The sequence below is a fragment of the Sminthopsis crassicaudata genome, chromosome 3, assembly GCF_048593235.1.
Source record: "Sminthopsis crassicaudata isolate SCR6 chromosome 3, ASM4859323v1, whole genome shotgun sequence".
In the NCBI taxonomy this organism is placed as follows: Eukaryota; Metazoa; Chordata; class Mammalia; order Dasyuromorphia; family Dasyuridae; genus Sminthopsis; species Sminthopsis crassicaudata.
This window is the reverse complement of record NC_133619.1, coordinates 332,758,446-332,771,724: the sequence shown is the minus strand read 5'-3', so window position 1 is coordinate 332,771,724 and position 13,279 is coordinate 332,758,446. Positions and strand designations below refer to the sequence as shown.

The following is a 13,279-nucleotide window of genomic DNA, read 5'->3' as shown; positions in this document are numbered from 1 at the left end:
GGAGAGACTTACATCAACTGATGCTGAGTGAAATGAATAGAACCAGAATATCGCTGTACATTTCAATGTTATATGAAGATCCAACTCACTTCCAGTTGATCAATGATGGACAGAAACAACTACACCCAGAGAAGGAACACTGGGAAGTGAATGTAAATTGTTAGCACTACTATCTATCTACCCAGGTTACTTATACCTTCGGAATCTAATACTTAATGTGCAACAAGAAAATGGTATTTACACACATATATTGTATCTAGGTTATACTGTAACACATGTAAAATGTATGAGATTGCCTGTCATGTAGGGGAGGAAGTAGAGGGAGGGAGGGGAAAATCTGGAAAAATGAATATAAGGGATAATGTTATTAAAAAAAAATTACTCATGCATATATACTGTCAAAAAATTTATAAATAAAATTAAAAAAAAAAAAGAATTGATCCTCATATAGTATTGGTGTTGAAATATATAATGATCTCCTGGTTCTGCTCATTTCACTTAGCATCAGTTCATGTAAGTCTCTCCAGGCCTCTCTAAAATCATCCTACTGATTGTTTCTTATGGAACAAAAATATTCCATAACATTCATACACCATAACTTATTCAGCCATTCTCCAATTGATGGGCATCCATTCAGTTTCCTGTTTCTTGCCACTACAAAAAGAGCTGACACAAACCTTTTTGCACATTTGCGTCCCTTTCCCTCCTTTCAGATCTCTTTGGGATAGAAGCCCAGTAGAAACACTGCTGGGTCAAAAGAGTAGGCACAATTTGATAACTTTTTGAGCATAGTCCCAAATTGCTCTCCAAAATGGTTGGATCCATTCATAGTTCACCAACAATGTATTAGTGTCCCAGTTTTCCCACATTTCCTCCAACATTCGCCATTATCTTTTCCTGTAATTTTAGCCAATACGAGAGATGTGAAGTGGTAGTATATGAGTAAATTGTAGTATATGAATGTTATGGAAGATTGTTGTTCTGTAAGAAATGACTGGCAGGATGAATACAGAGAGGCTTGGAGAGACTTACATGAACTGATGCTAAGTGAAATGAGCAATTCTGAGGGAAGTGGCTATCTTCGGCCAAATCAGTTCCAGTGATCAGTGATGAACAGAACCAGCTACACCCAGAGAAAAAACAACTGGGAAATGAGTATGGAACACAATGTAGCATTTGCACTCTTCCTGTTGTTGTTTGCTTACATTTTTGTTTTTCTTCCCAGGTTATTTTTACCTTCTTTCTAAATCCGACTTTTCTTGTGCAACAAGATAACTGTATAAATATGTATACATATATTGTATTTAACATGTATGGGACTACCTGCCATCTAGGGTAGGGGGTGGCAGGAAGGAGGGTAAAAGTTGGAACAGAAATGTTTGCAAGGTCAGTGTTGAAAAATTACCCATGCATATGTTTTGTCAATAAAAAGCTATAATAATAATTAAATTAATAAATTTAATAAAATTTAAACATTTTATTAAATTTTAATAAATTTATTATTTTTATTTATTATTTATATTACTATATAATATTATATACTATAATTTATATTTGTTTATTATTTATATTTTATTGTTTATTTAATAAATTTTTTAAATTTTAATAAAATTTAGAAATTTAATAAATTAAATTAAGTGAATTGAATAATAAATAAATAATATTAATAAAAAGTTATAATAATAATTTTTTTAAAAGAATATTTTTCATTTGATGAAATAGGTCACTTTTCAAATTCATCTAAGGAGTATAGTTCATAATTTCAGTTTTCCCACAATCATTTTAACAATCAGCTACCTGATAAGGGAACTATTTACTAGATTCTAAATAAATGCCTAATCAAATAATATCTCTCTGTTTACCCAAAAGACCTTAATTTTCTTCAGGTTAAATATTACTTTGTTATAGGAGTTCTGTATGCTCAAAGATTACATGGGACTTAAATAAGGTCTGATTCAACACCTTTCATACTTTCTCTTGGTGACCCAAAGGGAGGTGGAGGTTCAGGATGTTTAGTGTAGAAAGAGAAATTGTCAATGCTTCTGGGATCCCCTTTTTTGCAAAACCAGAAAGAGCCTGCATAATTATGGAATTGTGGTCTACATTGCTGAAGGAGAACTTCTTAATTACTGCATTGAATCAGTCATTAGTCTACATGTTGTGTTTCTCCACTAGAATATAAACTCCATGAAGGTAGGGAGTTACTCTTACTATAATCTTCACTTTATTTTTTTTTAAATTAATTTTTATAATTATAAATTTTTTTTGACAGTATATATGCATGAGTAATTTTTTTTTTATAACATTATCCCTTGTATTTATTTTTCCAAATTTTCCCCTCCCTCCCCTAGATGACAGGCAATCCCATACATTTTACATGTGTTACAATATAACCTAGATACAATATATGTGTGTAAATCCAATTTTCTTATTGCACGTTAAGTACTGGATTCCGAAGGTATAAGTAACCTGAGTAGATAGACAGTAGTAATAACAGTTTACATTCAATTCCCAGTGTTCCTTTTCTGGGTGTAGTTGTTTCTGTCCATCATTGATCAACTGGAAGTAAGTTGGATCTTCTTTATGTTGAAGATATCCACTTCCATCAGAATACGTCCTCATACAGTATTGTTGTTGAAGTGTATAATGAATGATCTTCTGGTTCTGCTCATTTCACTCAGCATCAGTTCATGTAAGTCTCTCCAAGCCTCTCTGTATTCCTCCTGCTGGTCATTTCTTACAGAGCAATAATATTCCATAATCTTCATATACCATAATTTACCCAACCATTCTCCAATTGATGGGCATCCATTCATCTTCCAGTTTCTAGCCACTACAAAAAGAGCTACCACAAACATTTTGGCACATACAACTCCCTTTCCCCTCTTTAGTATTTCTTTGGATATAAGCCCAATACTAGCACTGCTGGATCAAAGGGTATGCACAGTTTGATAATTTTGGGCATAGTTCCAAATTGTTCTCCAGAATTGCCGGATTCTTTCACAACTCCACCAACAATGTATTAGTGTCCCAGTTTTCCCACATCCCCTCCAACATTCATCATTATCTTTTCCTGTCATCTTAGCCAATCTGACAGGTGTGTAGTGGTATCTCAGAGTTGTCTTAATTTGCATTTCTCTGATCAGTAGTGATTTGGAACACTCTTTCATATGAGTGGATATAGTTTCAATTTCATTATCTGAGAATTGTCCGTTCATATCCTTTGACCATTTATCAATTGGAGAATGGTTTGATTTCTCATAAATTAGGGTCAGTTCTCTATATATTTTGGAAATGAGACCTTTATCAGAACCTTTAACTGTAAAAATATTTTCCCAATTTGTTACTTCCCTTCTTAATCTTGTTTGCATTAGTATTGTTTGTACAGAAACTTTTTAGTTTGATGTAATCAAAATCTTCTGTTTTGTGATCAATAATGATCTCTAGTTCTCCTCTAGTCATAAATTCCTTCCTTCTCCACAGATCTGAGAGATAGACTATCCTCTATTCCTGTAATCTATTTATGATCTCATTCTTTATTCCTAAGTCATGGACCCATTTTGATCTTATCTTGGTATATGGTGTTAAGTGTGGATCCATAGCTAATTTCTGGCATACTAATATCCAGTTTTCCCAACAGTTATTTTCAAATAATGCATTTTTATCCCTAGTGTTGGTATCTTTGGGTTTATCAAACACTAGATTGCTACGGTTGTACCCTTTTTTATCCTTTATACCTAATCTGTTCCACTGATCAACTGGTCTATTTCTTAGCCAATACCAAATGGTTTTGGTGACTGCTGCTATATAATATAGCTTTAGATCAGGTAAACCTAGACCACCTTCATCTGACTTTTTTTTCATTAATTCCCTTGAAATTCTCAACCTTTTATTCTTCCATATGAATTTTGTTGTTATTTTTTCTAGGTCACTAAAATAGTTTCTTGGGAGTCTGATTGGTATAGCACTAAATAAATAGATTAGTTTGAGGAGTATTGTCATCTTTATTATATCCGCTTGGCCTATCCATGAGCACTGGATGTCTTTCCAATTATTTAAATCTGACTTTATTTTTGTGGCAAGTGTTTTGTAATTTTGCTCATATAATTCCTGACTTTTCTTTGGTAGATGGATTCCCAAATATTTTATGCTCTCGACATTTGTTTGGAATGGAATTTCTCTTTGTATCCCTTGCTGTTGCATTTTGTTGATGAGGTATAAAAATGCTGAGGATTTATGTGGATTTATTTTGTACCCAGCAACTTTGCTAAAGTTGTGAATTATTTCTAATAACTTTTTATTAGAATCTCTGGGGTTTTCTAAGTATACTATCATATCATCTGCAAAGAGTGACAGTTTGATTTCCTCATTACCTACTCTTATTCCTTTAATCTCTTTCTCGACTCTTATTGCCGAGGCTAGCATTTCTAATACAATATTGAATAGTAATGGTGATAGTGGACAATCTTGTTTCACTCCTGATCTTACTGGGAAAGGTTTCAGTTTATCCCCATTACATGTGATGCTTACTTGACAGTCTTAAATATATGCTCCTGACTATTCTAAGGAATAGTCCATTTATTCCTATACTCTCAAGCATTTTTAGTAGGAATGGATTTTGGATTTTATCAAATGCTTTTTCTGCATCTGTTGAGATGATCATATGGTTTTTATTAATATGGTCAATTATAGTAATAGTTTTCCTAAAATTAAACCAGCCCTGCATTCCTGGTATAAATCCTACTTGATCATAGTGTATTATCCTAGGGATGATTTTCTGAAGTCTTCTTGGCTAATATCTTATTTAAGATTTTAGCATCAGTATTCATTAAGGAAATTGGTCTATAGTTTTCTCAGCTTTCGATTACCTGGTTTAGGTATCAGTACCATGTCTGTCATAAAAGGAGTTTGGTAGGACTCCATCCCCTATTTTTTCAAATAGTATATATAACATTGGGGCTAATTGTTCTTTAAGTGTTTGGTAGAATTCACATGTAAATCCATCTGGTCCTGGGGATTTTTTCCTGGGGAGTTGATTAATAGCTTGTTCTATTTCTTTTTCTGAAATGGGACTATTTAAGCAATTTATCTCCTCCTCTGTTAATCTAGGAAGCCTATATTTTTGGAGGTAGTCATTCATTTCACTTAAGTTATCAAATGTTTCGCATAAAGTTGGGCAAAGTAACTCATTATTTCTCTAATTTCCTCTTCATTGGTGGAAAGATCCCCCTTTTCATTTGTAAGACTAACAATTTGATTTTCCTCTTTCCTTTTTCTTATCAGATTTACCAAAGGTCTATCTATTTTTTTGGCTTTTTCATAAAACCAACTCTTGGTTTTATTTATATAATCTTTACTTTCAATACACATACACATATAGCTAATTCTGAAATTAATCCTATATGGATAGTTATTTAATTTCCCCTCTTTTAGAATTACATTTTTTGGCAATATTCTGTGGTACCATTCTCTTTCGCTGTCTCTTTATCTGTCTCTCCCTTTCTCTTTGAGGTAATCCAGGTTAAGTGATTTGCTCAAAGTTGCACAGCTAATAATAAGTGTGATGTCAGATTTGAACTAGTGTTCTTTCCTCTGCACCACCTAATGCTTTCCTCAGCTATCTTCTTAAGAAATTATTTATTCTACTTACTAAGCATGAGACTACATTTCCACTCTTTTTTCCTAGGCCTACCTTTATATTGAAGTCACCATTTATATTGATTGGAAAGATATCTTTGTAATTTAAATATTTATATTGACTCTTTTAGTATAGCAGAAAATTATAGTTATGTCTGTCAATTAGGTAATGATTGAACAGATTAAGGTGTATTTCCATTACAATGATATACCTTAATTTGTTCAGCCTTTCCCCAATTGATAGAAAAAGCTTCATGAGTACTTCCCTACCATGATGATCCCTCAGGACAGACTTTGGAGAAGCATTTGAAAAATATTTTATCATTTTCTATGTGCAGCCCTTTACTTCCAGGCTCTGGAAAATGAGAAAATAGAAAAAAAAAACAATCCCTTCGTTATTTACAAGAAGAACTTGTTGGGCAGACAAGACATACATGAGAAAACATCTTACTTTGCATTGCTGTTAAATTGCCAAATGAGCTATAATAATAATACTCTAGTTTAACTTAATTCTCTAGTTTAATTTAACAGAAAAATAACTTTAAATTGTATTGATGATTATGGAAAGCTTCATGGAGAAAATGAGTTTGAAAGTTTTAGCAGTATTTGAACAGGTAAGAAGGGGCATTCCATTGTAGCTAAAGATGGGGTTAGGACTGAACCAAGCATATTTGTGATTATTAAACAAAACTAGGGAGTAAACCATCTTGACTAAAGTACATTTGGGGAATTTGAAGACAGTGGTAGATATGGAAAGATAAATTGAGATCAGATTGTAGGGGATTTGGGGTTCCAAGTTAAAGAATTTCAGTGATCCATTTTATAGTTTATATTCATTTTTCTTATTTCTTTTTCAACTATGCCATTTCTTTTCTGTGTATTCTCATCGCCCTCCCATCAGAACCAGGATTTTGTCCTTGAAATCCTGGGCTTACCCTGGGTGAAAGAACTTTCACTTGATTTTGCCCCAAAGCACACCACTTCCTGGTTTTTTCCAAACCACTGGGCCACGCATGTAGCTTCCTCCCTTTTCTAGGCAAAGAAAAATAGTGGAAATGATCTATTTGTTATCTTCCCCCTGAGGACTTAAATTTCTCTAAGGTAATATGATGCCTAACACATACTAAGAGTTTATTGCACTTTTTTCACTCCTACTTCAGTCCAAGAAAGCTATTTTTCTTTACGTTACAAAAAAATCTAATTAATGTTGGTGGAAATCTCACAGCATTATTTATAAGAGCTATTTGTGTGTGTGTGCACACAGATTTTTGGGGATGTTCTATATTTCCATATTCAGGAAAAAATGAGAACTAGGAAGGATTTTAGTGAAACATGAAAAAATAATTTTTGTGTGGTAAGACCTCAGGATATATCAGTAGGAAATTGTAGAATTTCTTTCCTTGGAGACTGTAAAGAGTAGGTGTAGTATTATTCTCAAAAATTCTCAAGAAGTCTGTTAAATAAAGGGATTGGGAAATACATTTATTTATTTTTATGAATAGTATTTTATTTCTCCAAACAGATACAAAGATAGTTTTCAACACTGATCTTTGCAAAATTTTGTGTTCCAAATTTTTCTCCTCTCCCACCTTTCTCTCCCCAAGAGAGCAAGCAGTCTGATATAGGTGAAACGTGTGCATTTCTTCTAAAGATATTTCCATATTCATCATGTTATGCAAGAGAAATCAGAACAAAAGAGGAAAAAAACATGAGAATAAAAAATGAAAAATACTATATTCTGACCTATATTCAATCTCTTTCTGAATGCAACTGGCATTTCCCATCCCCAAGTCTATTGGAATTGCCTTGAATCACTTCACTGTTGGGAAGAGTAAAGTCTATCACAGTTAATCATTACATAATCTTATTACTGTGTACTCTATTGTCTTAGTTCTGCTCAGTTAGCATCTGTTCATGTAAGTCTTTCCAGGCTTTTCTGAAATCAACCTGTTGATCATTTCTCATAGGACTTTAATATTACATTATATTCATGTACTATAACTTATTCAGCCATTTCCCAACTGGTAGGCATCCATTCAATTTCCAGTTTCTTGCCACTACAAAAAAGAGCTGCTACATTTTTGCACATGTGGGTCCTTTTCCCTCTTTTATGATCTCTCTTAGATAGACCTAGTAGAGATACTGTATGTACAGTTTTATAGCTTTTTGGGCATAGGGAGTGGACAATTAAAAAATATATATTCTATGGATATTTAATTCTTATTTTTTTAAACATTCCTTTTTTTAATTTTGAGTTCCAAATTTCAACCCCTCCCCAACTCATTGAGAAGACAAGTAATACAATACCCATTTTATATGTGAAGTTATGTAAAACTTTTCTATATTAGCTATGTTAATAAAAGGGGGGTAGAGAATTATAAGAAAAATAAAGTGAAAAACAATATGCTTCAGTCTGCACTCTAAAATTCATTGGTTTCCTCTGGGGGTGGATAGCATTTTTTCATTAGAAATCCTTTGGATTTTTTGTGGATTGTTGTCTTGATCAGAATTGCTAAGTCTTTTACAGTTGATCATTGTTAAAATATTGGTGTTACTATATACAATGTTTTCTTGGTTTTACTCAATTCACTTTGTATTGGTATTCATGTAAGGCCTGATTTTTCTGAAACCATCTCTTTCATCATTTCTTACAGCACAATAGTATTTCATCACAATCACAAATCACAGCTTGTTCAGCCAAAATTATACCTATCTTTCCACATCCCCTCCAACATTTGCAACAGATGATTATTAGAGCTCTCATCTAACCTTAGAATCATATGGTATGAAAATCTGGGATAATCTTTGTTTCCTTCTCCATTAGTGTCTTCAGGTCATAAGAAACATCCAGCTAATATAGCTTCTCCTGAAAATGAAAAAGACCCTTCAAGCACAAAACAGATTCAACCAAATCAAGTACCTTTCAACTTTGACTTTTCCACGATGTACAAATCCTTCTGTGAGCATGTGCAGACACAGATGTCTCTGATCAATGCCCAAAGTTCTCAAAGTGTTTCTGACTCTGGTTAGTATGAATGACACATATTTTAAAGTGTGAGTAAGAACTATAATTAAACTGTCTTCTTATCCTAAAAACAGTATAAGGTTTTCTTTCCTTTCTTTTTGTCTTTTAAAATGTCAAGGTCCTCCAGTCTTTAATTATGGCATACCCACCTCCACACCAGTTCTCTCTCCTCATCCAACCCAGCCTTCTGATGTTCAATCTGTAAGTACAATTCATTGCACTATAAACAGCAATTGTTAATAGAGATCACTTGCTCTACAAGGAAAATTAAATTGGATTTCATGAACCTTGTGTCTTAATGTTAAGCTCTTCATACCTTCAAACTATGAAAGGTGTTTGTAGATTTCATGGAGTTTTATAATATTTATATAGTATATAAAGAGCCAAACAAATCTAAATCATAAAAATTTCTTGTACTATAGAAAAATCCAGCTTGTACTTTATCCATGTGTGCATGTGCTTTTGTAGATAATCAATCACTTTATGTAAAGTAGATTGTTCCACAGTCTTCTATATAAAGAGATTTTTACGTAATGTGAATTTGCCTACGGATGTGGACAAGGGAGAGGGAGATAGGAAGGCCACCTGCCTGTGGTGAGATTCTGGGGTAGGAGGGGATCCAGCATACAGTTTAGTACTTGTAGGAGCTGGGACAGAGAAGTAAGAGCAGGAAAAGGAATACAGTGGGAATAAGGAGACAGCTACATGAGGCATAGCTGGAACCCAGTGCAACAAAAGAAGGGGGCCAGATAAGGACATAGAAGGAAGAGATCAGGTGATAGACTAGGGCTAAGAACAGATACTCAGTACCCTAGCTCAGACAGTTGGAAGACAGACAGGCCAAAATGGATGGATGGAGTAGGGCACAGGTCTCCTCGAATTATTGGAAGTCTCAAACCAAGCACTTCATCCAGTGGCAGTATTGGGCTCTGCATCTGTCCATTCTTCTATTTTCTCTTGGAATGGGTTTTTTTTTAAGGGTATCTTTGTTTTTAGGGTCTTCTGGTGCTGAGCTGAGGGCAGGAGCAGAGAGGGAGAACAGTACCGTATAGTAAAACTTAACAGGATTTTTTGGAATGCAAATTTTTCATTTCTTTATATAAAGTTGATTTTATGTATTGCACTTTTACCTAAGACAAGAACTGTCTGTATAAGCACCTCTGAGAAATAATAGCTTTTAATAATTCTGATTTTAACTAATCTCAATGACTTACCTTGCAGGTGATTGTAAATTAATTTTTTGAATCTCACAAATATTTTTTTTTCCCCATTTAGGAGACTCAGGCTCCCCTGCAAAATGGAGCAGTGTCTCTAACTTCTACTAACGCTCCAGGTCAAACCATCATCACTAATCCGCACACATCTTGTCTGCCCACTTCTGGGGAAAGCAACTCAGCTGCTCCAGTTGTTCAGCCTTTAGTCCATAATAATGGAATTCTAGCAGCACAAGGAATATCTGAGCAGTTGGGCAAAGAAATCAATCTATTAAAGTGTATCCAGGCATCCCTGGATCTGTTACATCCTCATGGAGTAAAAACACATGAGAAACATCAAAATCCTGACCCAGTAGAGCAGTCCATGATCTTGGCCACCGAAGAAGAATACTCTTCAGTACCTGTTTGGGAATCTTTAAGTGATGATGAAATAGCAGCTATGCAAGCTCCAAATTCTGCCAAGTGTATACAGAAGGCAAAAAGTGCAAGTCCAGAAGAATTATCCCCCAGAATGAGAACACTCAAGTATTTATTAGGAGAACTCAAGGCACTGGTTGCAGAGCAAGGCAGGTGCATCCTTCCTTTTAGAACTTTTTTATTCACTGTACTATACAACATGATACAAAACTAAATGCCTATTTCAGATTGTTATTAGCATCAGTAATTATTTAAAGTTAGGATATTTAACTCTGTGAGCAAGATAATATTGGTAGAAATGTGCCATCAAGACAGGATTCTGTACAATATCATAAAGACTTTAGTTTTTTAAAAATTAAACCTTAATAATATTTGCATTCATTTCAAATGTTTTAGAACTACGTAACATTCAGAATTACGTGATTTAGCAACAGATGCTCATTAAGTACCTATTGGTATTGTGTGAACTTTACATTATTCAGTCCAAATAAATGAATCATGTCGGTGACCAATTCTTATACTTTTTCAGTTCATAGATACCATGGGTTATAAATGAATTAGTTGGATAAAAAGTGGAAATAATAGTGCTACTTTTGGTGACATACCAAGGAGGTGATAAATCAGAATTTTAAAGTTATAAAGGGCCTTTGAGATCATATAGAGTAAGTTGTTAATTCATATCAGAAACAAAAGTTATCATTGTGACATAGTTATGACTTGTAAATGAGACTAGTGTAGAGATTCACTAATATAAAGGTAACTATATTTAATCTGACTTATTCAATATAGTCATTTCTCAAAGGTATAAATGGAAAAAGTTTAGCATAAATTTCCTACCAGACCTTTTTTTTTCCCCAAGAAATTTTATTGAAAGACTGAAAAAAAAAAAAAAAAAAACCCTTATAAAGAAATAGGCCCTATTCAATGAACCACCTACCATAGTTATTATCTAAGGTGATTACTAAAGTCAAAATGTTTGATTTGAGTGTTATTTCCTTCCTTTTACACTGCTTAATACTTCATAAAAGTTCTAATGGGAGGACACTCCTGTTATATGTAGGGGGGGGAGGCAGAGGGATAATAGTCATGGGTAATTAACCCCTGAATAATTGAGTTCTCCTTATATATACCACCAATGTGTATTGTTTGTGAAACATCCCTTTTTAGGGATCAGATATGTATCATATTGCTTTTACTGCTTTACTTCTTTTATAGGGGATTCTGAAATTCAGAGGTTGATTAGAGAAGTGGGAGAGTGCATATCCCTGCTTCCAGAAGTAGCCGAAAATACTAAAATGGAGGGTGAAATAGCTTTAGCTATGCAGACCCTAAGAAGTGAAAATACTCATTTACGCAGGTTAGTGGGTTTCTTTGATTCAGCAAACATTTATTAAATGTAACACTAGAGTTGGGAAGGAGGCAGGGAGATTCAAATATGAATTCAACATAATTTCTGCCTTAGAGTTCTTAGTACCTAGTTGGGGGGGAGAGGGGGATAAAATATACACAAATGATGCCTACTCTGTAGTGATTGCATGATAAAAAATAAAATATGAATATTCAGATAAATTCCTTTTGTGGGCATCTGGGAAAGCTCATATTTGAACAGAACTTTGAAAAGTAGGTAGAATTTAAACCAAATGAAGTGGAAAGGGGGCATTCCAGGGAGAATAAGTCTTTTATGATCATATCTCATTTAAAAAAAAATTTATTTCTCATCTTGATCATCTATCTTTCCCTCCAGACTTGGCTCTATGTTTCTTTTGGTTGCTTCTAAAAATTTAAACAAAAACATCTTCAAAAGCCAAAGATTTGTAATTAATGATATTCATGTAAGTCCTGAGGCTTCTAACTCTGGACATATTCACTGACTGTCTCCATAACTGGAATTCCCTCTTTTCCCGTCTTCCCACTCCTGGCTTCCTTGGTGTCTCAGCTAATCTACCCCTGCATAGGGTCTTTCTTAATCCTCCATCTTAGTGCTTCTCTTCTGAAAGTATCTCCATCTTGTCTGGAACGTGTTTGTACATAGTTGTTTGCATGTTGTCTTCCACATTAAACTGAGCTCCTTGAGAGCAAGGATAGTCCTTTGTCTTTCTTTGTAACCCTAATCTTAGGTCTGGGCCTGGCACTTAATAATTGCATGTTGATTTACAAAAGAACTATGGAGTAAGGGAAGAAAGCCTGGTCTCCAGACCTAGTTCTGCCACCAAATTCCAAAACTCTGGGTTGTTGTTGTTAAACATGTGATTTTACCTCTGTAGAGTTTGTTTTCCATATTTAAAATACAATTGTATGTCTCTGAGGTTCTCTTTTATTTTTAGCACTGCATTTGATGAGCTCAGATAATTTCTGGTCCATATTTAAAGTTGATATGGGTAATTTGAAATGGAATGTTTGAAGTAATAAAGGACCTGCTTTTTTTACTCTTCCCCCCTCCCCCCCCCAGAGTTTCTATTTTTTGCAGTTTATGAGAGAGGATAAGTTTTTGAAATAAAAACAAACTACATGTGCTGTTTTGTTAGCAATATAATTGACCTGCATCCAGGTTTTTCTTAGCCATGTAATGGGAAAGAAAACATTTTTTTTTTTTTTGTGGTCATCAGACTTGGGAATTGCATTGTAGATAGGACAGTTTTAAAATAAGTGTTGAATTTTTTTATTTTTTAACTATTAACAGTTTTTTATGGAAATCCATCTAAAATGGACTTCACATTGTCTTTCTTAACAAAGACTATACTGAATAGAACTAATCTTATATATGTAACTTAGGGGTCTCATTATGAACAGTAGAGATTTCTGTTTTATAGATAAAGCTATAGATACAAGAGGGCAGAGCCACACTTGAGATACTAGAATAAGTATTTATTGCAAGTGGATATCACTAATTATAATTATTTTATTCATGAAAACAGATCTGCAAAGAAACTCTCCTTGGAAATAATTCACTAGAAATTTGAGATAAAGCTTATACTAGAAATTTTGT

General features: G+C 33.9%; 1 protein-coding gene across 3 annotated transcripts in view; it reads left to right on the top strand.

Moving 5' to 3' along the window:
* CCDC14 (coiled-coil domain containing 14) overlaps nucleotides 1-13,279 on the top strand; it is a 39,686-nt gene that overhangs the window by 12,308 nt on the left and 14,099 nt on the right. For all 3 annotated transcript variants that reach the window (XM_074301421.1, XM_074301420.1, XM_074301424.1), the window contains 4 exons: nucleotides 8,462-8,662; nucleotides 8,781-8,863; nucleotides 9,938-10,442; nucleotides 11,509-11,650. In XM_074301421.1, the coding sequence (XP_074157522.1) occupies nucleotides 8,462-8,662; nucleotides 8,781-8,863; nucleotides 9,938-10,442; nucleotides 11,509-11,650 (931 nt within the window). The remainder of the gene's footprint in view (nucleotides 1-8,461; nucleotides 8,663-8,780; nucleotides 8,864-9,937; nucleotides 10,443-11,508; nucleotides 11,651-13,279) is intronic.